We start from the raw sequence: 20625 nt of genomic DNA, 5'->3' as shown, positions 1-20625 counted from the left end.
GCAATTTTACCCGGGCACTCTGTGTGTAGCTAGCTATATTTTTAGCCGCCGTTTGAATAACACAAAAAACAGTCTGTTTGTCCTCTTCACTACTCTGTTCCCTCATGCTGTTTGCCCACTGGTCCTTTTCCTGGGCTGCCTCCAACTCCTGCTCCGTATCCGCATCAGGCACACTGGGGCTTTGTGACACACAATGTCACTGAGACAAGGAGGTCACCACCGCCACCGCTCCCTCATTCTCTCGCTGTCCATTTCTCTCTTTGATTCAGATTTTCTCGCCTTCCATCTCTATCTCTTTTAATCCATCTCTGTCGCTTTGGCTCTGTTTGCCGATTTCTGACACACTATTCTTTCTCAGTTTGTCGTGGTTTCTGATGAGCTTCCCTTCTCTTATTCGGACCTCTCTCTAGCTCCCTCTCTTACTCTGTTTCATACTCTCCATAGTTCTGTCTGTCTGTCTGTCTCTGTCTGTCTGTCTGTCTGTCTGTCTGTCTGTCTGTCTGTCTGTCTGTCTGTCTGTCTGTCTGTCTGTCTGTCTGTCTGTCTGTCTGTCTGTCTGTCTGTACCTCCCTCCCTCCCTCCTACACTAGCTCTGCAGCCCGTGGGCTGCCACTTCCTCTCCCTGGCTGTCAACAGCGAGAGGCCATTTAGAGGGCAGCAGCGAAGGGTTCAAGCCAATAGTCCCTGTGGAGAAGCAACAGTGCCTGTCAGCATCCCAAATGGCACCCTATTCCCTATATAGTGCCCTACTTTTGACCAGAGCCCTGGTCAAAGGTAGAGCACTATATAGGATATAGGGTGCCGTTTGGGACGTACACCCTAAAGTCGTGACTCATTGAAGTAATAGTATAGTTGTCAGGAGGAGCACAATTGCTCTGTGTCTCATTCACAATTCATTTGGTAATTAGATGAAGGGATTCTAGAGGAAGTAGGTGTTAATCAACATTTGAATCAATGCCGTTCATGTGTGGCAGGAATTCTTAGAGTCAAGCTCAAGGGGGCGCAGGAGATGGCTACCCAACATGTGGAGCGTCCAAGATTCCAAGGTAAAAACAAGGGTTCTGGGTCCCAAATGGCACCCTATTCCCTATACAGTGCACTACCTTTGTACAGAACCATATGGGCCCTGGGCAAAAGTAGTGCACTATAAAGGGAATAGGTTGACATTTGGGGCTGATCCATGTTGTTATCTTGGAATCTTGGACGCCCCACATTTTGAGTAGCCAGTTGTTTACTGGAACAGCTAGGCTGTGAAATTATTGATGTATGCCACGTTGACCGCTCAACTTTGACCACAGCGCACGGAGGGAAACGTATTCATGAGAGTGAATATTCATGTAAAAAAAAATGTGATTGATTCCAAGATGTTGTCTCTTTTGGTCGCTTAAGAGAAACCATCACAGCTGTTTTTCACATAGGACTCTTCTAGTGTGTTCAGAAGCCCAACCAACCACATATTGCAAATCTTTGAGGCAGAATTTGTTGTTTACTGATTACGAATGTACCTTGAGCTATTGTTTCCATTGTTTAGGGCAGAGGTCAACTAGATTCAGCCGTGGGATGATTATTTTCTTGAGCGGATGGTCAGGGGTCTGAAACAAATATAATAATTTCAAACCTTGCTTACATTTGTATACGCTCACATATATCTCTCTATTATTCGTGGGAATACTTTGGGACAGATTTTCCAACATTCAAATCAGCTGGAGCTTGTTTGTATAGTCTTATATGTCCAACAATTTTTTTTAAAGTAAGAAAAATGATATACATTTGAGTATACAAAACATTAAGAACACCTGCTCTTTCCATGACAGACTGACCAGGTGAATCCAAGTGAAAGTTATGATCCGTTATTGATGTCACTTGTTAAATCCTCTTCAATCAGTGTCGATGAAGGGGAGGAGACAGGTTAAAGAAGGACTTTTAAGCCTTGAGACAATTGATACCTGGATTGTGTATTTGTGTCATTAAGAGGGTGAATGGGCAAGACCTTTGAACAGGGTTATGGTATGGTAGTAGTTGCCAGTTGCACCTGTTTGTGTCAAGAACTGCAACGCTGATGGGATTTTACGGTCAACAGTTTCCTGTGTTTGGTGGTGTAAATTACTTAAGTAAAAATACTTTAAAGTACTAAAGGGGTATCTGTACTATACTATTTATATTTTTTGACTACTTTTACTTTTACTTCACTACATTCCTAAAGAAAGTAATGTACTTTTTACTCAATATATTTTGCCTAGACACCCAAAAGTACTCGTTACACTTTGAATGCTAAGCATAACGGGGAAATTGTACAATTCGCACAATAATCAAGACAACATCCCTGGTTGTCATCCATACTGCCTCTGATCGGGCGGACTCACGAAGCACAAATTCATTCTTTGTAAATTATGTGTTGGAGTGTGCCCCTAGCTATCCGTAAGTAAAAAACAATAAGAAACGGGTGCTATCTGGTTTGCTTAATGTACGGAATTTGAAATGATTTATATTTTTACTTTTGATAATTAAGTATATTTAAAACCATATACATTTAGATTTTTAATAAAGTAGTATTTTACTGGGTGGCTTTTATTTTTACTTGAGTCATTTTCTGTTAAGTATCTTTACTTTTACTCAAGAATGACAATTGGATACTTTTTCCAACACTGCCTGTGTGTGTAAAGAATGGTCAATATTTGGAAGGTGTTCCTAATATTTTGTATACTTAGTATATTTATTTTTACTTGGGGAGGGGGGAAAATAAAATCCCCGGACGCCATTTGGGGTACCCTGGTTTAGGGTTTTGTTGGTGGGCCCTGGTAATCAAATCTCACAGAGTGTCTTTAGCACTGTTATCACACCGGATTAGAGTCAGTTCTAGTCTTGAACCGACTCAGTGGTCACGTGCTGTGTTCAAGAAGAACATGTGTAACGCAAAGTGAACGTGACACACTTTTTATATAGACGACAGTAAGGCCTCGTTATCCCTTGTAGCTCCTTGGCCTAGATTCAAGCCAAGATCCCAGAGAGTCACTTTAAGTGTGTCACTTTCTATGCATCTCTGCAATTTTTATTTTTTTGTTTTTTTATTTCACCTTTATTTAACCAGGTAGGCTAGTTGAGAACAAGTTCTCATTTGCAACTTCGACCTGGCCAAGATAAAGCATAGCAGTGTGAACAGACAACACAGAGTTACACATGGAGTAAACAATTAACAAGTCAATAACAATGTAACATTCAAGAACACAATTACGCAACGCTTCGCTAACTAAACCCAAGGAATGCTCTCCTCTCCATCTTTGTACCAGCACGATAAACATGTATTTTCATTGCTATCCCTGACCTATCCCTGACCTATCCCTGACCTATCCCTGACCTGGATTGGCTCCGGTAATGGCAGATTACAATGGCCAATTAGCTATAGGTGTCCTACCATTACATGTGATAACGCAGTAGAAGCTAGTAACTACCCTGACCTATTGATCTCCCATTGTTTTATGGCTTGGCGTAGGTTGACTGCTTCTTATCACATGTGGAAGTGGGACTTTCCACCAGGCAGCACTAAGTAACCAGGGGACTCTATCCCATGATAAAAACGGTGCATTGCAGTATTTATGCAAACAGTAGCGCATATCAACATCCTGACCGTGATTCCAACGGGGATTGAAACGTCCATATCTGATTGTGTCTGAGTCGGGACTGGGAGCATATCAGCGTTACAGACATACACTTCCATCCCGTTAGCGGTTCAATGTCGTTACCGGTGGGATTTTCTCTTTCGTTGGCATAAACAATACCCTTTTTATTTTCTCCCATTGTCAAAGGGACATAAGGCTTTGCAATGTAAACGGAGCGGGTAGTGTCCACTTACAGTTGACCTACGTTACATGTCACACTGTACTACCACGACCTCTTTGTGAATTAGCAGTAGTCGTGTAAACAAAAGCCACTGCATGAACATATATTGGCAACTTGATTGATACTGCTCCCACATCTGACCAGGACCCCCATACATTGTCTGAATATGAATTCATCAAAACTGGGATGGGGGCACAGGTTTTTCTGCTTATTATTTACCGTTTCCCCTCTTCCGTGTTGGGCACTAGTGGCAGCAGGTCTGCTGTAATAGACTCATTCATTATTTAGAGCTCCACTGTACGCTCTTGTGAGCTTAGTCTAATGGGTTGTCAGGGCCGAGTTGAATCACAATGTATCGAATTTCTCTGATAGAGTGGAACGGCATCGAATAAGTAATTAATAATGTTTTCATAATAAGTGTCTGTTCACTGACTTGTCAAACTTGGGGTGAGTCAGAAGGTTGGACCTCGGCCTTGAATGTGCTGATAAGTACAGTATGTGTTGCATGTAAGTATGTGGTTGTTGCCTATGTGTTGTTTATTGTATGGTTGTGCAGCAGTAGTGCCAAATTGCCAATGTAGTATAGGCCTACACATCTCAGCACAAAAAAAAGAAACGACCCCCTTTTTCAGGACCCTGTCTTTCAAAGATAATTCGTAAACATCCAAATAACTTCACAGATCTTCATTGTAAAGGGTTAAAACACTGTTTCCCATGCTTGTTCAATGGACCATAAACAATGAATGAACATGCACCTGTGGAACGGTCGCGAAGACACTAACAGCTTACAGACGGCAGGCAATTCAGGTTACGGTTATGAAAACTTAGGACACTAAAGAGGCCTTTCTGCTGACTCTGAAAAACACAGAAAGAAAGATGCCCAGGGTCCCTGCTCATCTGTGTGAATGTGCCTTAGGCATGCTGCAAGGAGGCATGAGGACTGCGGATGTGGCCAGGGCAATACATTTCAATGTCCGTACTGTGAGACGCCAAAGACAGCGCTACAGGGAGACAGGAGAGACAGCTGATCGTCCTCGCAGTGGCAGGCCACGTGTAACAACACCTGCACAGGATCGGTACATCCGAACATCACACCTGCTGGACAGGTACAGGATGGCAACAACAACTGCCCAAGTTACACCAGGAACGCACAATCCCTCCATCAGTGCTCAGACTGTCCACAATAGGCTGAGAGAGGCTGGACTGAGGGCTTATAGGCCTGTACTCTGGAGCAGGATGGATTTGGAGGTGGATGGTCCGTCATGGTCTGGGGCGGTGTGTCACAGCATCATCGGGCTGAGCTTGTTGTCATTGCAGGTAATCTCAACGCTGTGCGTTACAGGGAAGACATCATCCTCCCTCATGTGGTACTCTTCCTGCAGGCTCATCCTGACATTACCCTCCAGCATGACAATGCCACCAGCCATACTGCTCGTTCTGTGCATGATTTCCTGCAAGACAGGAATGTCAGTATTCTGCCATGGCCAGCGAAGAGCCTGGATCTCAATCCCATTGAGCACATCTGGTACCTAGGGCCCTTCCCCCCAGAAATGTCCGAGAACTTGCAGGTGTCTTGGTGGACGAGTGGGTTAACATCTCTCAGCAAGAACTGGCAAATCTGGTGCAGTCCATGAGGAGGAGATGCACCACAGTACTTAATGCAGCTGGTGGCCACACCAGATACTGATTGTTACTTTTGATTTGGACTCCCCCTTTGTTCAGGGACACATTATTCCATTTCTGTTAGTCATATGTCTGTGGAACTTGTTCAGTTTATGTCTCAGTTGTTGATTCTTGTTATGTTCATACAAATATTTGCACATGTTAAGTTTGCTGAAAATAAACGCAGTTGACAGTGAGAGGACGTTTATTTTGTTTGCTGGGTTTATATGTTAGGTTGTGGATGTGCAAGTCTACAGGATATTTTCAAATGCCTTAACTTCACAAAAACTCAGCAAGACTCCGGAAGACCTCCCTTCTTGCACTGTATGTGAGACACTGAAGTGTTTATTGTCCTTAAAAGAAGCAATTTTCCCATGAAATCAGTGTTATTAAGAAACTAATGACCTGGAAAGCTGAGACCTGGGGGAGAAACAGGAAACTTGGTCAACTTTGTCTGCACATAACTATATTTTCATTCTATCTTCCTGTTTGCATTGGGGATGTCCTGTTTTGGGGGTCAACCATATGTTAAACAAAGCCTACAAATAATAGACTGCAAATAATGAATCGGTAATATCATTTTTGTATCCAGATAATAATAGGTCTATACACTAGCCTTTACTTTACAATATTACTGTCTACTTTCCTATGACATTCTTTGATTCCGGCTACTATTGTACATAATGTATTTTGAGTGGACAGCTAGGAATTTGAGCCCGTTTGTTGTTTCGTAACATCCATGGAAATGATCATATTGTAGGCTAAATACTGTCCTTATCTATATTTAGACACCGATAAGCCATATCATAAATGATCATATTGTAGGCTAAATACTGTCCTTATCATAAATGATCATATTGTAGGCTAAATACTGTCCTTATCATAAATGATCATATTGTAGGCTAAATACTGTCCTTATCATAAATGATCATATTGTAGGCTAAATACTGTACTTATCATAAATGATCATATTGTAGGCTAAATACTGTCCTTATCATAAATGATCATATTATAGGCTAAATACTGTCCTTACATGTTTAGCCACCAATAAGCCATATCATAAATGATTATATTGTTGGCTAAATAATGTTCTCAACCATATCATAAATTATCATATTGTTGGCTAAATACTGTTCTCAACCATATCATAAATGATCATATTGTAGGCTAAATAATGTTCTCAACCATATCATAAATTATCATATTGTTGGCTAAATACTGTTCTCAACCATATCATAAATTATCATATTATAGGCTAAATACTGTTCTCAACCATATCATAAATGATCATATTGTAGGCTAAATAATGTTCTCAACCATATCATAAATTATCATATTGTTGGCTAAATACTGTTCTCAACCATATCATAAATTATCATATTATAGGCTAAATACTGTCCTTACATGTTTAGCCACCAATAAGCCATATCATAAATGATCATATTGTTGGCTAAATACTGTTCTCAACCATATCATAAATGATCATATTGCAGGCTAAATACTGTCCTTATCTATATTTAGCGACCAATAAGCCATATCATAAATTTGCAATATAGTCCGTGGCCCTGCTCTTTAAACATATGAATGTTTAGTGCATTATTGATATGCTTTGATTCCACTATTTGCCCATTTCTCCCCTGCCCTAAAATGGCCTCCCAGTTGCTTGGTGAAGTCAGCTTGTTGTTGTTCTCTGTGACCGTTGACCCTTTGCGTGGACTTTACCTCAGCACTCGTGAAAGGCGAGGGCTATTTGGGAGGGTGAGTGTGGGGAAAAAGTGAGCTCGGGTCGGGGGGGGGCGGGGTGGGTGAGTACGAGACACAAGATCTGTACAGTAAAACAATCTGGGGTAGAAAAACAAGACACTCTTGACTGTTCCATCACACAAGGCCCAGTCCCATCACCTCCGTAAAACAGCTGAGATGTTTGCTTATATTTTACAGTGTCACATCAAAGCAGACATGGCCACAGAGGGCTCTGGACAATCTTCGCTGGGGAGAAGCCGACGCCCACGTTTCATGCCGCAACGAGGTGGCGTTAAATTGTCGTGTGCAGCTGTCAAGTCCGTCGCGGTGTTGATTCAAACGGTCACCGCTGTTTGGTGGTGATGAGTAGAAGTCTCATACTGTGTGTCACGGTATTGAGCATTGCTTTCTCACTGGGGCTGTGATATTGACTGGATCTCCCAATCTGTGTTACACCGTTAAGTAGAGCTGTCGTTCTGCGTTTACGGTGTTGAGGCAAGCCCTCCAGCTGTTCTTCGTCGTAAAAACGACCTGCTTCATAGTCGAGTGGTTCGGCAAAGTGTTCACTCATCAACATTGGGTCTTCCCATTGAGCACATCTGGTACCTGTTGGATTGGAGGGTGAGGGCTTATAGGCTGAGCAAAGGCTAGCTCGGGCCATCTGCTAACCAGAGTCACGCAAATATTTGTTTGCTTTTCCGAGGATGGCATACACTGAGTGTACGAAACATTAGGAACAGCCTCGAATTCTTCGGGGCATGGACTACAAGGTGTCTAACACGTTCCACAGGGATGCTGGCCCATGTTTACTCCAATGCTGCCCACAGGTTTGTCAAGTTAATACACAATGGAAACTGTTGAGTGTGAAAAACCCAGCAGCGATGCAGTTCTGGACACCTGGCAGCTACTACCGTACCCCGTTCGAAGGCACTTCAGGTGACGTCAATAAGGGATCATAGCGTTCGCCTGGATTCACCTGGTCAGTCTATGTCATGGAATTGTTTTGTACACTCAATGTATATCAGTACTCCTACTCTGTCATGCTCGATACATATAGGCCTACAGTATATGTATCAAGATGTGTTTTTTTTTTTTTTGGGGGGGTTAGCACCTATGTTTTTAGACACCCAGGTTTGCAGCAAGTGATGATGGAGAGCTCTGTCAAAACGGCTTAAATTATTCAACTTGCCTCCTTACCCCATTGCTCGTGATTTGTGAGTTTGTTTATATTCATGTCGGTACAGTATTGAGATTCTGTCACCGTCCTTTTGTCTCCCCTCCATTCCCCCTCCATCCATCCCTCCATCCCCCTCCATCCATCCCTCCATCCCCCTCCATCCCCCTCCATCCATCCCTCCATCCCCCTCCATCCATCCCTCCATCCCCCTCCATCCCCCTCCATCCATCCCTCCATCCCCCTCCATCCATCCCTCCATCCCCCCTCCATCCCCCCTCCATCCATCCCTCCATCCCCCCTCCATCCCCCTCCATCCATCCCTCCATCCCCCTCCATCCATCCCTCCATCCCCCTCCATCCATCCCTCCATCCCCCTCCATCCATCCCTCCATCCCCCTCCATCCATCCCTCCATCCCCCTCCATCCCCCTCCATCCATCCCTCCATCCCCCCTCCATCCATCCCTCCATCCCCCCTCCATCCATCCCTCCATCCCCCCTCCATCCATCCCTCCATCCCCCCTCCATCTCTGCCTCTGCTTTCCTTTCACTCGTTGGCAGTGGAAAGGAATGAGAAAAGGCTTTGTAAAGGATAGTGATTGTTTGTTTGTGGGGGTGCTACCCATGCGGTGACATGGTTTCCCCCACAGACACTCTTAAGTGAAATTGATACTCTGCGTACTATGTAATCAAATGTAACTCAGACCCGACATTTGGACTGGAACAAGGGTTTTTCCACTTTAATCCTTCCGGGTAATACTTCAAGCCCCAGGACAAATGAAGACACTGGAGTTCACCTCTCCACTAAGTCAATTGAAGACTCCACCATGATGGCAGTGTAGATACAGACCGTTATACTGGCAAAATGTCGGCACAGCCTACATAAAGTGGCCTCTTACCTGTTTTTAGTCTTCATTTGGAGGACGAGGCAAAGGAGCAAGGTTTAACTTTTGAAAAACATACCATGTCCCTCCACACAAAGCATATTGTCCCGTGTAGCTCAGTTGGAAGAGGCATGGCTCTTGCTACGCCAGGTTGTGGGTTTGATTCCCACGGTGGACCAGTATGAATTTTTTGGGGGAAAATGTATGCACTCACTACTGTAAGTCTCTCTGGATAAGAGTGTCTGCTAAATTACTAAAATGTCAAATGTTTAAGCTGGAAATGCAATTTGTACAAAAAATTTGAGTGAAGGGCATTGAAGGTTGAGCCATCAGAAACAGGTTTGTAAAATGTTTATCTGGTTTTCAGTCACCTCGGTCTAAGAAGGTATTTTGCATTTCCATTGGACTCACTCGGGAGCAAGAGAGCTGTCCTCAACGGTGACTTGACTGGGATATTGGCCACTGGTGGCCTGTGACACTTCTTGACATAATACCTTTTGTTCTTTGAGAAGCATAGGTCATTCACAAACTTCCTCCAGTGGGTTCAGTGTTGGGCAGTTTTTCTTTGCTTTTTTTCTAGGAGGATTCTGCCACTTGAAGTTCCGTCTTTATTTTTTACCTTTATTTAACTAGGCAAGTCAGATTTTTATTTTCAACGACAGCTTAGGAACAGTGGGCTAACTGCCTGTTCGGGGGCAGAACGACAGATGTGTACCTTGTCAGCTTGGGGGTTTGAGCTTGCATCCTTACTAGTTACTAGTCCAACGCTCTAACCACTAGGCTACCCTGCCGCCCCGTCATTACAGATCTTCGTCAGCTGTTCCTGGGTCTTCCTGGTTTCCAATATGGTCTCCAGGTTAGAGCTTGTCTGGTTGAGTGTTGTTGAGTCGTCTTCTTAAGGTGTGCCCGATCCAGCCTCATTTCCTGCATTTTATTTGAGTGTCAATATGTTCTTGCTGTGCGATTTTCCCAGAGATTTTTCATTCCTTATGATGTTTGGCCAATATACCTAATGTCATTCTTGGTGAGTTTGGACATTTACGAGCAAATGTGAACGAGAGACATTGTGCAAATGAACAAGGTTTGACGCATGCAGTGCTGGCTCTACATGCAGCATGTCTACGGGCTGTCTGTGTGGAGTCTGGAGTCGCTAGGGCAACGGGCCTGCTCGCTCTGCTTGGAGAAGAGGGGGGAGGAGCAGACAGGCTGAGAGCAGAGAGGAGAAAATAACTCATCCAAAGGGCTTTGCCTTCTCAAACACGGTCGAAAGCTAACACAGTATGATGCCCTGTCGCCTTATTAATTCAGCCACTTACTTAGATAGCAAGTTAAACTAGGGGTCGTGTCAATCAAGTAATTATGCATTTTTCACTCAGGAAAAAAATGCATAATAATTATCTTGCCGCGTTTTGTAAACACAGATCTAAAATGCTTCTTATTGTAATTTCTGCTCGGCATCAGACTCATTCTGTGCTTCAGTTGCACTTCTAATTCTCAACTTGGATGAGAATTCAAGAACGGGCGTTCTATCAGCAGACGGAACTCAGAATGATGTGTAGATTATTTTCTCCTGTACTTTTCTCAGTGTAGCCAGCCTGTTTTTCTCAGTGTAGCCAGCCTGTTTTTCTCTGGTAAAACGCAAGATTAACTTTAAGCAAAACATTATGAGAGGCCTAAACATTAGGAATGTGATGGCCATGCATAGTTTTATCAAAATAATACCTTTTTTTTTTCATTGTAAGCTCATTTACTTGTGTGGCTGCCAGCCAAATAGCATTGTACTTCAGTTGTCATCTGATGAAATTTAAGCTATTTTATGCCAAATGTGTCGCACTAATGTATTTTCTGTGAAGGAAAACTATAGTTGCACGTCCCTGATCACTCTATTGAAGAAAAAGAAACACTGTTGACTTTCAACATAAAACGCGACCTCTGTCAATACACAGCTGGACTCACCTGCTCCCTCTTTCTCCCATTGTGCTAATTACACGCAAACACACATGACTGACTCAAAGGTGCTGGGAAACTAAGTCAGCTTCATAATGTGACAGGTGTAAATAAGAACGCAATCTGCGTTATCTCCTAAACGCAGTGCACAAGTTGACTGCAGGTATTTACTTCAAAAATAGCTACAAATATTAAAAGGTATTGAAAAACGTCAAAGAAATAGTTTTGACCGTGTTGACGGTACTGAAAAACCATCCGGTGGCTATTTCCAAATAGCTGTATATACCGTATACCACCCAAGCCTAAAAGCCCGTTTTGAGGTTTTGATCTGTATATGTTGTAAGTCTTGTTCTTCTAGTTGGGTCCACGGTATGCCAACGTTTTATCCTATCGACTGCCATCAGAAAGAGAAGGGGGCACAGCAGGCAGCCCTGTCAATCTCCTGTGTTTATGGGGAAGCTGTTCGTGAGGTACCCATTGTGGATTCGTCTGCAGGATGACTGTAGATGTGACTGTTGGGGGATGTTGATGAACTTCTTTGGTATGCCGTAGTGTGCCATGAGCTTCCACAAGGTTTCTCGGTCCAGGCCGACGGATGCTTTTTGAAAGTCAATTAATGTGAGGAGTAGAGATGTGTTCCATTCCAGGGTCTGTTCAGCAATGATGCAAATGGTGGCGATGTGGTCAGTACATGATTTATCTGGTCGGAATCCTGCTTGTTGGTCTCGGAGTTCTTTGTCCAGTGCTTTTGAACGTTTTCCCAGGATGATCCTGCTCAAGACTTTTCCTGGCCCAGATAAAAGCATTATGCCCCTGTAGTTATTGTGGCCTCTGAGGTTGCCCTTTTTGGGAAGCTTGACCAAGTGTCCTTCTACCCATTCGCTGGTACTCTTTCTTCATCCTAAATCTGTCCCAGAAGTTGGAGCAGCATTTGGATTGCTTTCTCAAGGTCTGCTCTGATAGCTTTTGGAGGTATTCCGTCAGGTCTTGGTGCTTTTCTGTTTTTCCATTTTTGGACAGCTTTGTCTATTTCATGTTTACAGGGCATGTTGGTATGGACCTGAATATGGTGTTCTGATAAAGGTATGTAGGCTGGCTCTATTGGTGTATTGGTGTATCTCCCTAAAGTGTTCTTCCCATCTCTTTTCTCGTCTTGCGAGTGCTTTGCCGCTTTTGTCTATGATTGGTCTGTTGGGTTTCCCTGCCATTTTCCACGTGGTGTCGTAGTGCTCCCTTGATGTTGTGTTGAGCTGTTGCCTCTGCTTGGGTCGCCGTTGGTTCTTGTCTTTTTTTAATGCTCTTTTATACCTGTTTGTCCGCCTTGGAGTATCCTTGTTTTGCTTTTGCTGCTCTTGTGCGACTGTTGTTGAGGTTTTGCTTGGCCTGTTTCAATTTTTGTACTGTCCCAAGACTCTCTCCTGAGATGAATAATTCGTGTCGTCTTGGTGTCCTTCCACTGGATTCCTTGCATGCCTCTGTCCACGCCTTCTTCATTACCCCACACTTACACCAAGGCACCTGCAAGTTCCCGGACATTTCTGGGGGGAATGGCCCTAGCCCTCACTCTTGAGATCCAGGCTCTTCGCTTGCCATGGCAGAACACTGTCATTCCTGTCTTGCAGGAAATCACGCACAGAATGAGCAGTATGGCTGGTGGCATTGTCATGCTGGAGGGTCGTGTCAGGATGGGCCTGCAGGAAGAGTACCACATGAGGGAGGAGGATGTCTTCCCTGTAACGTACAGCGTTGAGATTGCCTGCAATGACAACAAGCTCAGTCCGATGATGCTGTGACACACCGTCCTAGACCATGACAGTCCCTTCACCTCCAAATCAATCCCGCGCCAGTGTACAGGCCTCAGTGTAACGCTCATTCCTCCGACCATCACCCCTGGTGAGACAAAACCATGACTCGTCAATGAAGAGCACTTTTTGCCAGTCCTGTCTTTTCCAGCGACGGTGGGTTTGTGCCCATAGTCGACGTTGTTGCCGGTGATGTCTGGTGAGGACCTGCCTTACAACAGGCCTACAAGCCCTCAGTCCAGCCTCTCTCAGCCTATTGCGGACAATCTGAGCACTGACGGAGGGATTGTACCTGTCCCGCAGGTGTTATGTTCGGATGTACCGTACATGCATGTTCATTAATTGTTTATGGTTCATTGAACAAGAATGGGGAAACAGTGTTTAAAACCTTTACAATGAAGATCTGTGAAGGTATTTGGATTTTTACTAATTGTCTTTGAAAGACAGGGTCCTGAAAAAGGGACCTTTCTTTTTTTGCTGAGTTTAGGATCTACGTATCTGGTTTTCCTTGGTGTGGTCTCAAGATACCTATGTGGCGCTGTGCACTCTTTTGGGTGGGTAGACAATCCCTCCAATGGCAAGGTTGTGGAATGCACAGAAGTCACTGAATTGTTCTCTGTGATTGAAGGGGGGGTCAACTGTGCAACTTCCTTTAGGTTTTGGTTGTGCAGCATTGTTCTTGTCTGACTTGAGACACCATCCTTTTCCAAATCTTGCTGTAGTTTCTTTGTGAATGTTTCTGTAAATGGTATTTACCACTAAGTGGATGATTGGTCCACCTCGCTTTACCAGGGCCCTGTTGGCCAGCGTGTTTCCAGGTTTCCAGACAGGCCTTTATGGTAACCTTAGGGGTCCGGGTGGTAGAGCCACCCACCATGCTTCGCCCTGTCTGGCAATCCCGTACTTGACCTGTTTCCGCCTCCAACGACTTGGACGAGGGGTTGGGTTTTTGAGAGGCGACAGTGTTCTGCAATGACCATAAGATTTTGGGCAAGATGTTGTCACGTTTCGTTTCGTCAAACAATTCCCACATGCAAACATTTGCTTCCTTCTTCTCTGACACACACACACACGCACACACACGCACACACACATGATACGAACACACTGATATTTCTGTCTGTCTGTCTGATATGTATCTTATTTCAAGATGGTTTGTCTATACAGCCATACAATTCAACAGTATACATACATGACCCACAATTCAGCCATAGGTCCGAAGGGGGTCAGAGGACCGATCACATACTAACCAATCCCACAGTGTGCATTGCAGGTCAACGGTCGTTGATGTGCCTTTTTTTCCCTTTCTCCTTCTATCGCTCTCTATTTCTCTATCTCCCTCTCTCCCACTCCATCTCACCCCCCTCACTCATTCTCTCACACTTTCTCTCTCTTGCTCTCTGTCTCTCTTCCTCCTCACTCTCTCTTTCTCTGTAGTAATGGAGACTACGGCTGTGAGTACCACCACTCTGGCCAATGATGAGTTTGACAGGAATGTGCCGCGGATCTGCGGTGTGTGCGGGGACAAGGCCTCCGGATTCCACTTCAATGCCATGACCTGCGAGGGCTGCAAGGGCTTCTTCAGGTATGGACAGACGTAAACACATGCACACGCACACACTTCCTGGCAACAACAAGACCCTCCATTGTGGGCCTTGAGCTGCCCAATGACGCAAGCCTACCAGACGAGCTAAATGCCTTTTATGTTCGGTTCGAGGAAAGCAACACTGAAGCTAAGGACCCTGGGACTAAACACCTCCCTCTGCAACTGAATCCTTGACTCGACGGGACAAAAACTTCTCCATCAACGTGAGCAAGTCTACAGGAAAAGGAGGGCCGAACACGCCCCCATTCACATCGACGGGGCTGTAGTGGAACGAGTCGAGAGTTTCAAGTTCCTTGGTGTCCACAACACCAACAAACTATCATGGTCCAAACACACAAGACATTTGTGAATAGGGCACCCCCTCAGGAGACTGAAAAGATTTGGCATGGTTTCCCGGATCCTCAAAAAGTTCTACAGCTGTACCATCGAGAGCATCCTGACCGTTCGTATCACCGCCTGGTATGGCAACTGCTCGGCATCCGACCGCAACTTTAATGCGTATGGCCCAGTACATCACTGCGGCCAAGCTTCCCGCCATCCGGGACCTACAGTGCATTCGGAATGTATTCAGACACCTTCCCCTTTTACACATTTTGTTACAGCCTTATTCTAAAATGTATTAAATTACATGTTTTCCTCATCAATCTACACACAATACCTCATCAATCTACACACAATTTTTTACAAATGTATTCAAAATGAAGACATATACCTTATTTACATAATTATTCAGGCCCTTTGCTATGAGACTCGAAATTGAGCTCAAGTGCATCCTGTTTCCATCGATCATCTTTGTTTCTACAACTTGATTTGAGTCCACCTGTGGCACATTCAATTGAATGGACATGATTTGGAAAGGCACACACCTGTCTATATACGGTCCCACAGTTGGCAGTGCATGTCAGAGCAAAAACCAAGCCAAGAGGTCGAAGGAATTGTTTGTTGAGCTCCGGGCCTGGACTCTGTCGAGGCACAGATTTGCGGAAGGGTACCAAAAAATGTCTGAAGAATTGAAGGTCCCCAAGAACACAGTGGCCGCCATCATTCTTAAATGGAAGAAGTTTGGAACCACCGACTCTTCCTAAAGCTGGCTGCCCGGACAAACTGACCAATTGGGAGAGAGGGGCCTTGGTCAGGGAGGTGACAACTAGCATTCAACCAATCAGGCTTTATGGTAGAGTGGCCAGACGGAAGCCACTCCTCAGTAAAAGGCACATGACAGCCTGAATGGAGTTTGCCAAAAAGGCAACTACCTATCACAACAGGCCATGATTGGGAGTCCCATAGGGCGGTGCACAATTGGCCCAGCGTTGTCCGGGTTAGGGTTTGGCCGGGATAGGCCGGCATTGTAAATAAGAATTAGTTCTTAACTGACTTGCCTAGTTAAATAAAGGTTAAATAAATATTAAAATAAATAAAAATTCAACAAAGTATTTAGTAAAGGGTCTGAATACTTGTAAAAATGTCTAAAAAACTGTTTTTTCTTTGTCATTATGGGGTATTGTGTGTAGATTGATGAGGGAAAAAGACAATTTAATATGTTTTACAATAAGGCTGTAATGTACATTTTTGGGGAAAAAGTCAAGGGGTCTGAATACTTTTCGAATGCACTGTATATACTAGACGGTGTCAGCGGAAGGCCCAAAAAATTGTCAGACCCCAGTCACCCAAGTCATAGCCTGTTCTCTCTGCTACCACACAGCAAGCAGTACCGGAGCACCAAATCTAGGTCCAAACGGCTTCTTAACAGCTTCTACCCTCAAGCCATAAGACTGCTGAACAATTAATCAAATAGCCACCCGGACTATTTACAATTTTAATTTTTTAATTTTTTATTTTTACCTTTATTTTACTAGGCAAGTCAGTTAAGAACAAATTCTTATTTTGACTCGGTACCGGTACCCCCAGTGTATAGCTTCGTTACTGTTACTTTATTGTTGCTCCTTAATTATTTGTTATTTTCCTCTTTTTTTATTTTCATTTGTATTCATTTATTGTTTACTTCAGTTTATTTAGTAAATACTTAATTAACACTTGTTTTTTTCTTAACTGCATTGTTGGTTTAGGGCTTCTAAGTAAGCATTTCACTGTAAGGTATCTGTTGTATTTGGCACATGTGACAAATAACCTTTGATTTGATATAGCCTCGTTATTGTTATTTTATTGTGTTACTTCTTTATATTTTTCACATTTTATTTAGTAAATATTTTCTTAACTCTATTTCTTGAACTGCATTGTTGGTTAAGGGCTTGTAAGTAAGCATTTCACGGCACGTGTGACAAATACCATTTGATTTGATTTGACTCAGCCTTATCACGTTGTTAAACACTCTCGCTCTCTTACAGGCAGACAGACGTGTGTGTGTGTGTGTGTGTGTGTGTGTGTGTGTGTGTGTGTGTGTGTGTGTGTGTGTGTGTGTGTGTGTGTGTGTGTGTGTGTGTGTGTGTGTGTGTGTGTGTATGTGTCAAAAAAAACAAATATTTATTTACAGTAATTATGCATTAAAGAAAGAGAGAATATGTTGTTGAAGGAGAATAAATTAGACTTAAGGGGTTTAAAGAGAGGTGCGACAGAAAGGGAGAAATGCAGATGTCGCATCACGAATACAGTGCCAGTCAAACATTTGGACACACCAACTAATTCCAGGGATTTTCTTTATTTTTTACTATTTTCTACATTCTATAATAATAGTGAGGACATCAAAACTATGAAATAACACATATGGAATCATGTAGTAACCAAAAAAGTGTTTACTTCTTAGGGCTGCAATCCTGTTAACGGGATTGATATGACAACAGCCAGTGAAAGTGCGCTAAATTCAAACAACAGAAATCTCATAATTACAATTCCTTAAACATACATGTATTTTATACAATTTTAAAGGTAATCTTGTTGCTAATCCTACCAAAGTGTCCGATTTCAAATAGGCTTTACAGCGAAAGCACCACAAATGATTATGTTAGGTCAGAGCCAAGCCACAGAAAAACACAGCCATTTTCCAGCCAAAGAGAGGAGTCACAAAAAGCACAAAGAGATAAAATTAATCACTAACCTTTGATGATCTTCATCAGATGACACTCATAGGACTTCATATTACACAATACATGTATGTTTTGTTCGATAAAGTGCATATTTATATGAAAAAAATCTCAGTATACATTGGCGCGTTATGTTCACTAGTTCCAAAAACATCCGGTGATATTGAGTGCCACGTCATTTTACAGAAATACTAATTATAAATGTAGATGAAAATACAACTGTTATATATGGAAATATAGATACACTTCTCCTTAATGCAACCGCTGTGTCAGATTTCAAAAAAGCTTTACGGAAAAAGCAAACCATGCAATAATCTGAGTACAGCTTTCAGACAACAAAGCAGCCAAAAAGATATCCATCATATTGGGTAGTCAACATTAGTCATAATCAGCATTATAAATATTCACTTACCTTTGATGATCTTCATCTGAATGCACTCCCAGAAATCCCAGTTCCACATTAATGTTTGATTTGTTCGATAATGTCCATCATTTTTGTCCAAAGAGCTACTTTTGTTAGCACGTTTGGTAAACAAATCCAAAGTCATGAAACACGTTCCCTTGTTGCAGGCAAAATGTCAAAAAGTTCCGTTACTGTCCATAGAAACATGTCAAACGATGTATGGAATCAATCTTTAGGATGTTTTTAACATACAACTTCAATAACATTCCAAACCGGAGAATTCCTTTGTCTTCAGAAAAGCAAAGGAACGCAGCTACCTCTCATGTGAAATGTGAAACCTCTGACTCATTCCTCTCTCATTCGGTCCCACTTCACAGTAGAATCCTCAAACAAGTTTCTAAAGACGGTTGACATCTAGTGGAAGCCTTAGGAAGTGCAACATAAACAATATCCCACTGTGTAGTCAATAGGGGCTGGACTGAAAATCGACCAACCACAGATTTCCCACTTCCTGTTTGGATGTCTTCTCAGGTTTTTGCCTGCCATATGAGTTCTGTTATACTCACAGACATCATTCAAACAGTTTTAGAAACTTCAGAGTGTTTTCTATCCAACACCAATAATAATATGCATATATTAGCAACTGGGAATGAGGAGCAGGCAGTTTACTCTGGGAACCTCTGGGCACCTTTCATCCAAGCTACTCAATACTGCCCCTGCAGCCATAAGATTGTGCAAAGCTGTTATCAAGGAAAATAGTGGCTACTTTGAAGAATCTCAAATATAAAGTATATTTTGATTTAACACTTTGTGTGTGTGTGTGTGTGTGTGTGTGTGTGTGTGTGTGTGTGTGTGTGTGTGTGTGTGTGTGTGTGTGTGTGTGTGTGTGTGTGTGTGTGTGTGTGTGTGTGTGTGTGTGTGTGTGTGTATTTGTGTCACGAATGTTTACATGTGCGTTTCTGTTAGTCATTATGCATGGCTTTTAAGCATCCCTCTCTCTCTTTTTGCCTCGACTGGAATGTGTTCATGGTTGTGCTCCTTTGAGTAGGATCCAGAATGAAAAGGTGAAGGACATAAATATTTATGTAACTATTACACTATGATTACACATTTGGGTCCCACTTTGAACTGATGGTTAGTAGAGCCGGGAAGATAAACCGGAAATTACCGGCATCAACCAAACAGACCACTCATCGAGGACATTATGATGATATTGTTAAATTACAAGTAGCCAGTACTAGAGAAATGTGAAGTTTGAAATGAAACAACTCTGCTAATATGGGCTTGTTATCAATTGATAATGATAACATTCAAAGTAGTACTAGTAGTTTTAAGGGTAATATTTAAAAAACTGTGATGCACATTAATGTTCTAAATGTATCTTTCTATTTATCATTATGTTAACTTAGTCTGGTTATTGTAATATAGATTTTAAAGAAATCATTCAGAAGTAGTATCATGCTGTGTGAAGTGTGGCAATAGGGTCACGCCACATTCAGCACCCGATATAAGAACCTTATTCCCTCTCTCGCTCCTCCTCCCTCTCCCTCGCTCTATCCCTATCTTTCCCTCTTCCCCCTCTTCGTCTACAGACGCAGTATGAAGCGCAAGGCCAGCTTCACCTGTCCCTTCAACGGCAGTTGCACCATAACCAAGGACAACCGCCGCCACTGCCAGGCCTGCCGGCTCAAGCGCTGCGTGGACATCGGCATGATGAAGGAGTGTGAGTGTCTTGTACACAGATCCAGGATCAGTTTCCGCTTCAGTAAATCCTAATGTCAGCCATTCGGGGGAATAAGGCAAAACTGACCTAAGACAGACCAGCATGGTTAAGGAATGTGAGTGTATGAGATCAGCTTCCCTTTTCCCAAATCTTACCATCAGCTTTTAGGGAGTATAATGCAAAACTGACCGTAGAGCACTGCCTAGGGGAAACCTTATCCCACTCCTCCTTCCTCATCTCTTCCATCAGAATTGCTTGTTTTCTTTTTGACTGATAGAGGATAGCCTTGCAGATTAATTAATTGTTTCTTGGTCCTGGAGACCCAAAAGGGTGCACCTTCTTGTTTTTGCCCTAGCACTACACACCTGATTCAAATAATCAACTCATCATCAAACCTTTGGAATCAGGTGTGTAGTGCTAGGGCAAAAACAAGAAGGTGCACCGAGGTCCAGGACTAAGAAACACTAGGTTTGAGCCACTGAACCATGTGGCGTTGTCCTACTGAGGTATACACATGATCGAATAAAGAAAAATGTCATTTTACTCTGAAGAGCACTACAGGAAGAAATGTATTTTCAGCCGGTTGCAAGGCAAATACACTCATTTTCCTCCATGAGTGGCCGTATGATCTCTTGAACCGTGACGATGTGTGTGTTGAAAAGAGTAAAAAGTGCACTGAAGAGAGAGAGAGATGTGCTTCTATCAGTCTGTTGTTAGGCAACTGTTGATGGTGTGTAATGACACACTGATAACAGGAAATAATTCAGCCACTCTTGGAGGAAAATGAGAATTTAAAATGAAATAA

The 20625-nt window shown here is 43.1% G+C and overlaps 1 protein-coding gene across 3 annotated transcripts in view; it reads left to right on the top strand.

Moving 5' to 3' along the window:
* LOC118388984 (vitamin D3 receptor B) overlaps positions 1 to 20625 on the top strand; it is a 90122-nt gene that overhangs the window by 42148 nt on the left and 27349 nt on the right. For all 3 annotated transcript variants that reach the window (XM_052527302.1, XM_052527303.1, XM_035778632.2), the window contains 2 exons: positions 14488 to 14635; positions 19690 to 19820. In XM_052527302.1, coding sequence (XP_052383262.1) covers positions 14488 to 14635; positions 19690 to 19820 — 279 coding nt within the window. The remainder of the gene's footprint in view (positions 1 to 14487; positions 14636 to 19689; positions 19821 to 20625) is intronic.

The sequence above is a fragment of the Oncorhynchus keta genome, chromosome 10 (genome assembly GCF_023373465.1).
Source record: "Oncorhynchus keta strain PuntledgeMale-10-30-2019 chromosome 10, Oket_V2, whole genome shotgun sequence".
NCBI classification, from domain to species: Eukaryota; Metazoa; Chordata; class Actinopteri; order Salmoniformes; family Salmonidae; genus Oncorhynchus; species Oncorhynchus keta.
The sequence above is the reverse complement of the archived record's forward strand: the minus strand, read 5'-3'. Positions and strand labels throughout refer to the sequence as shown.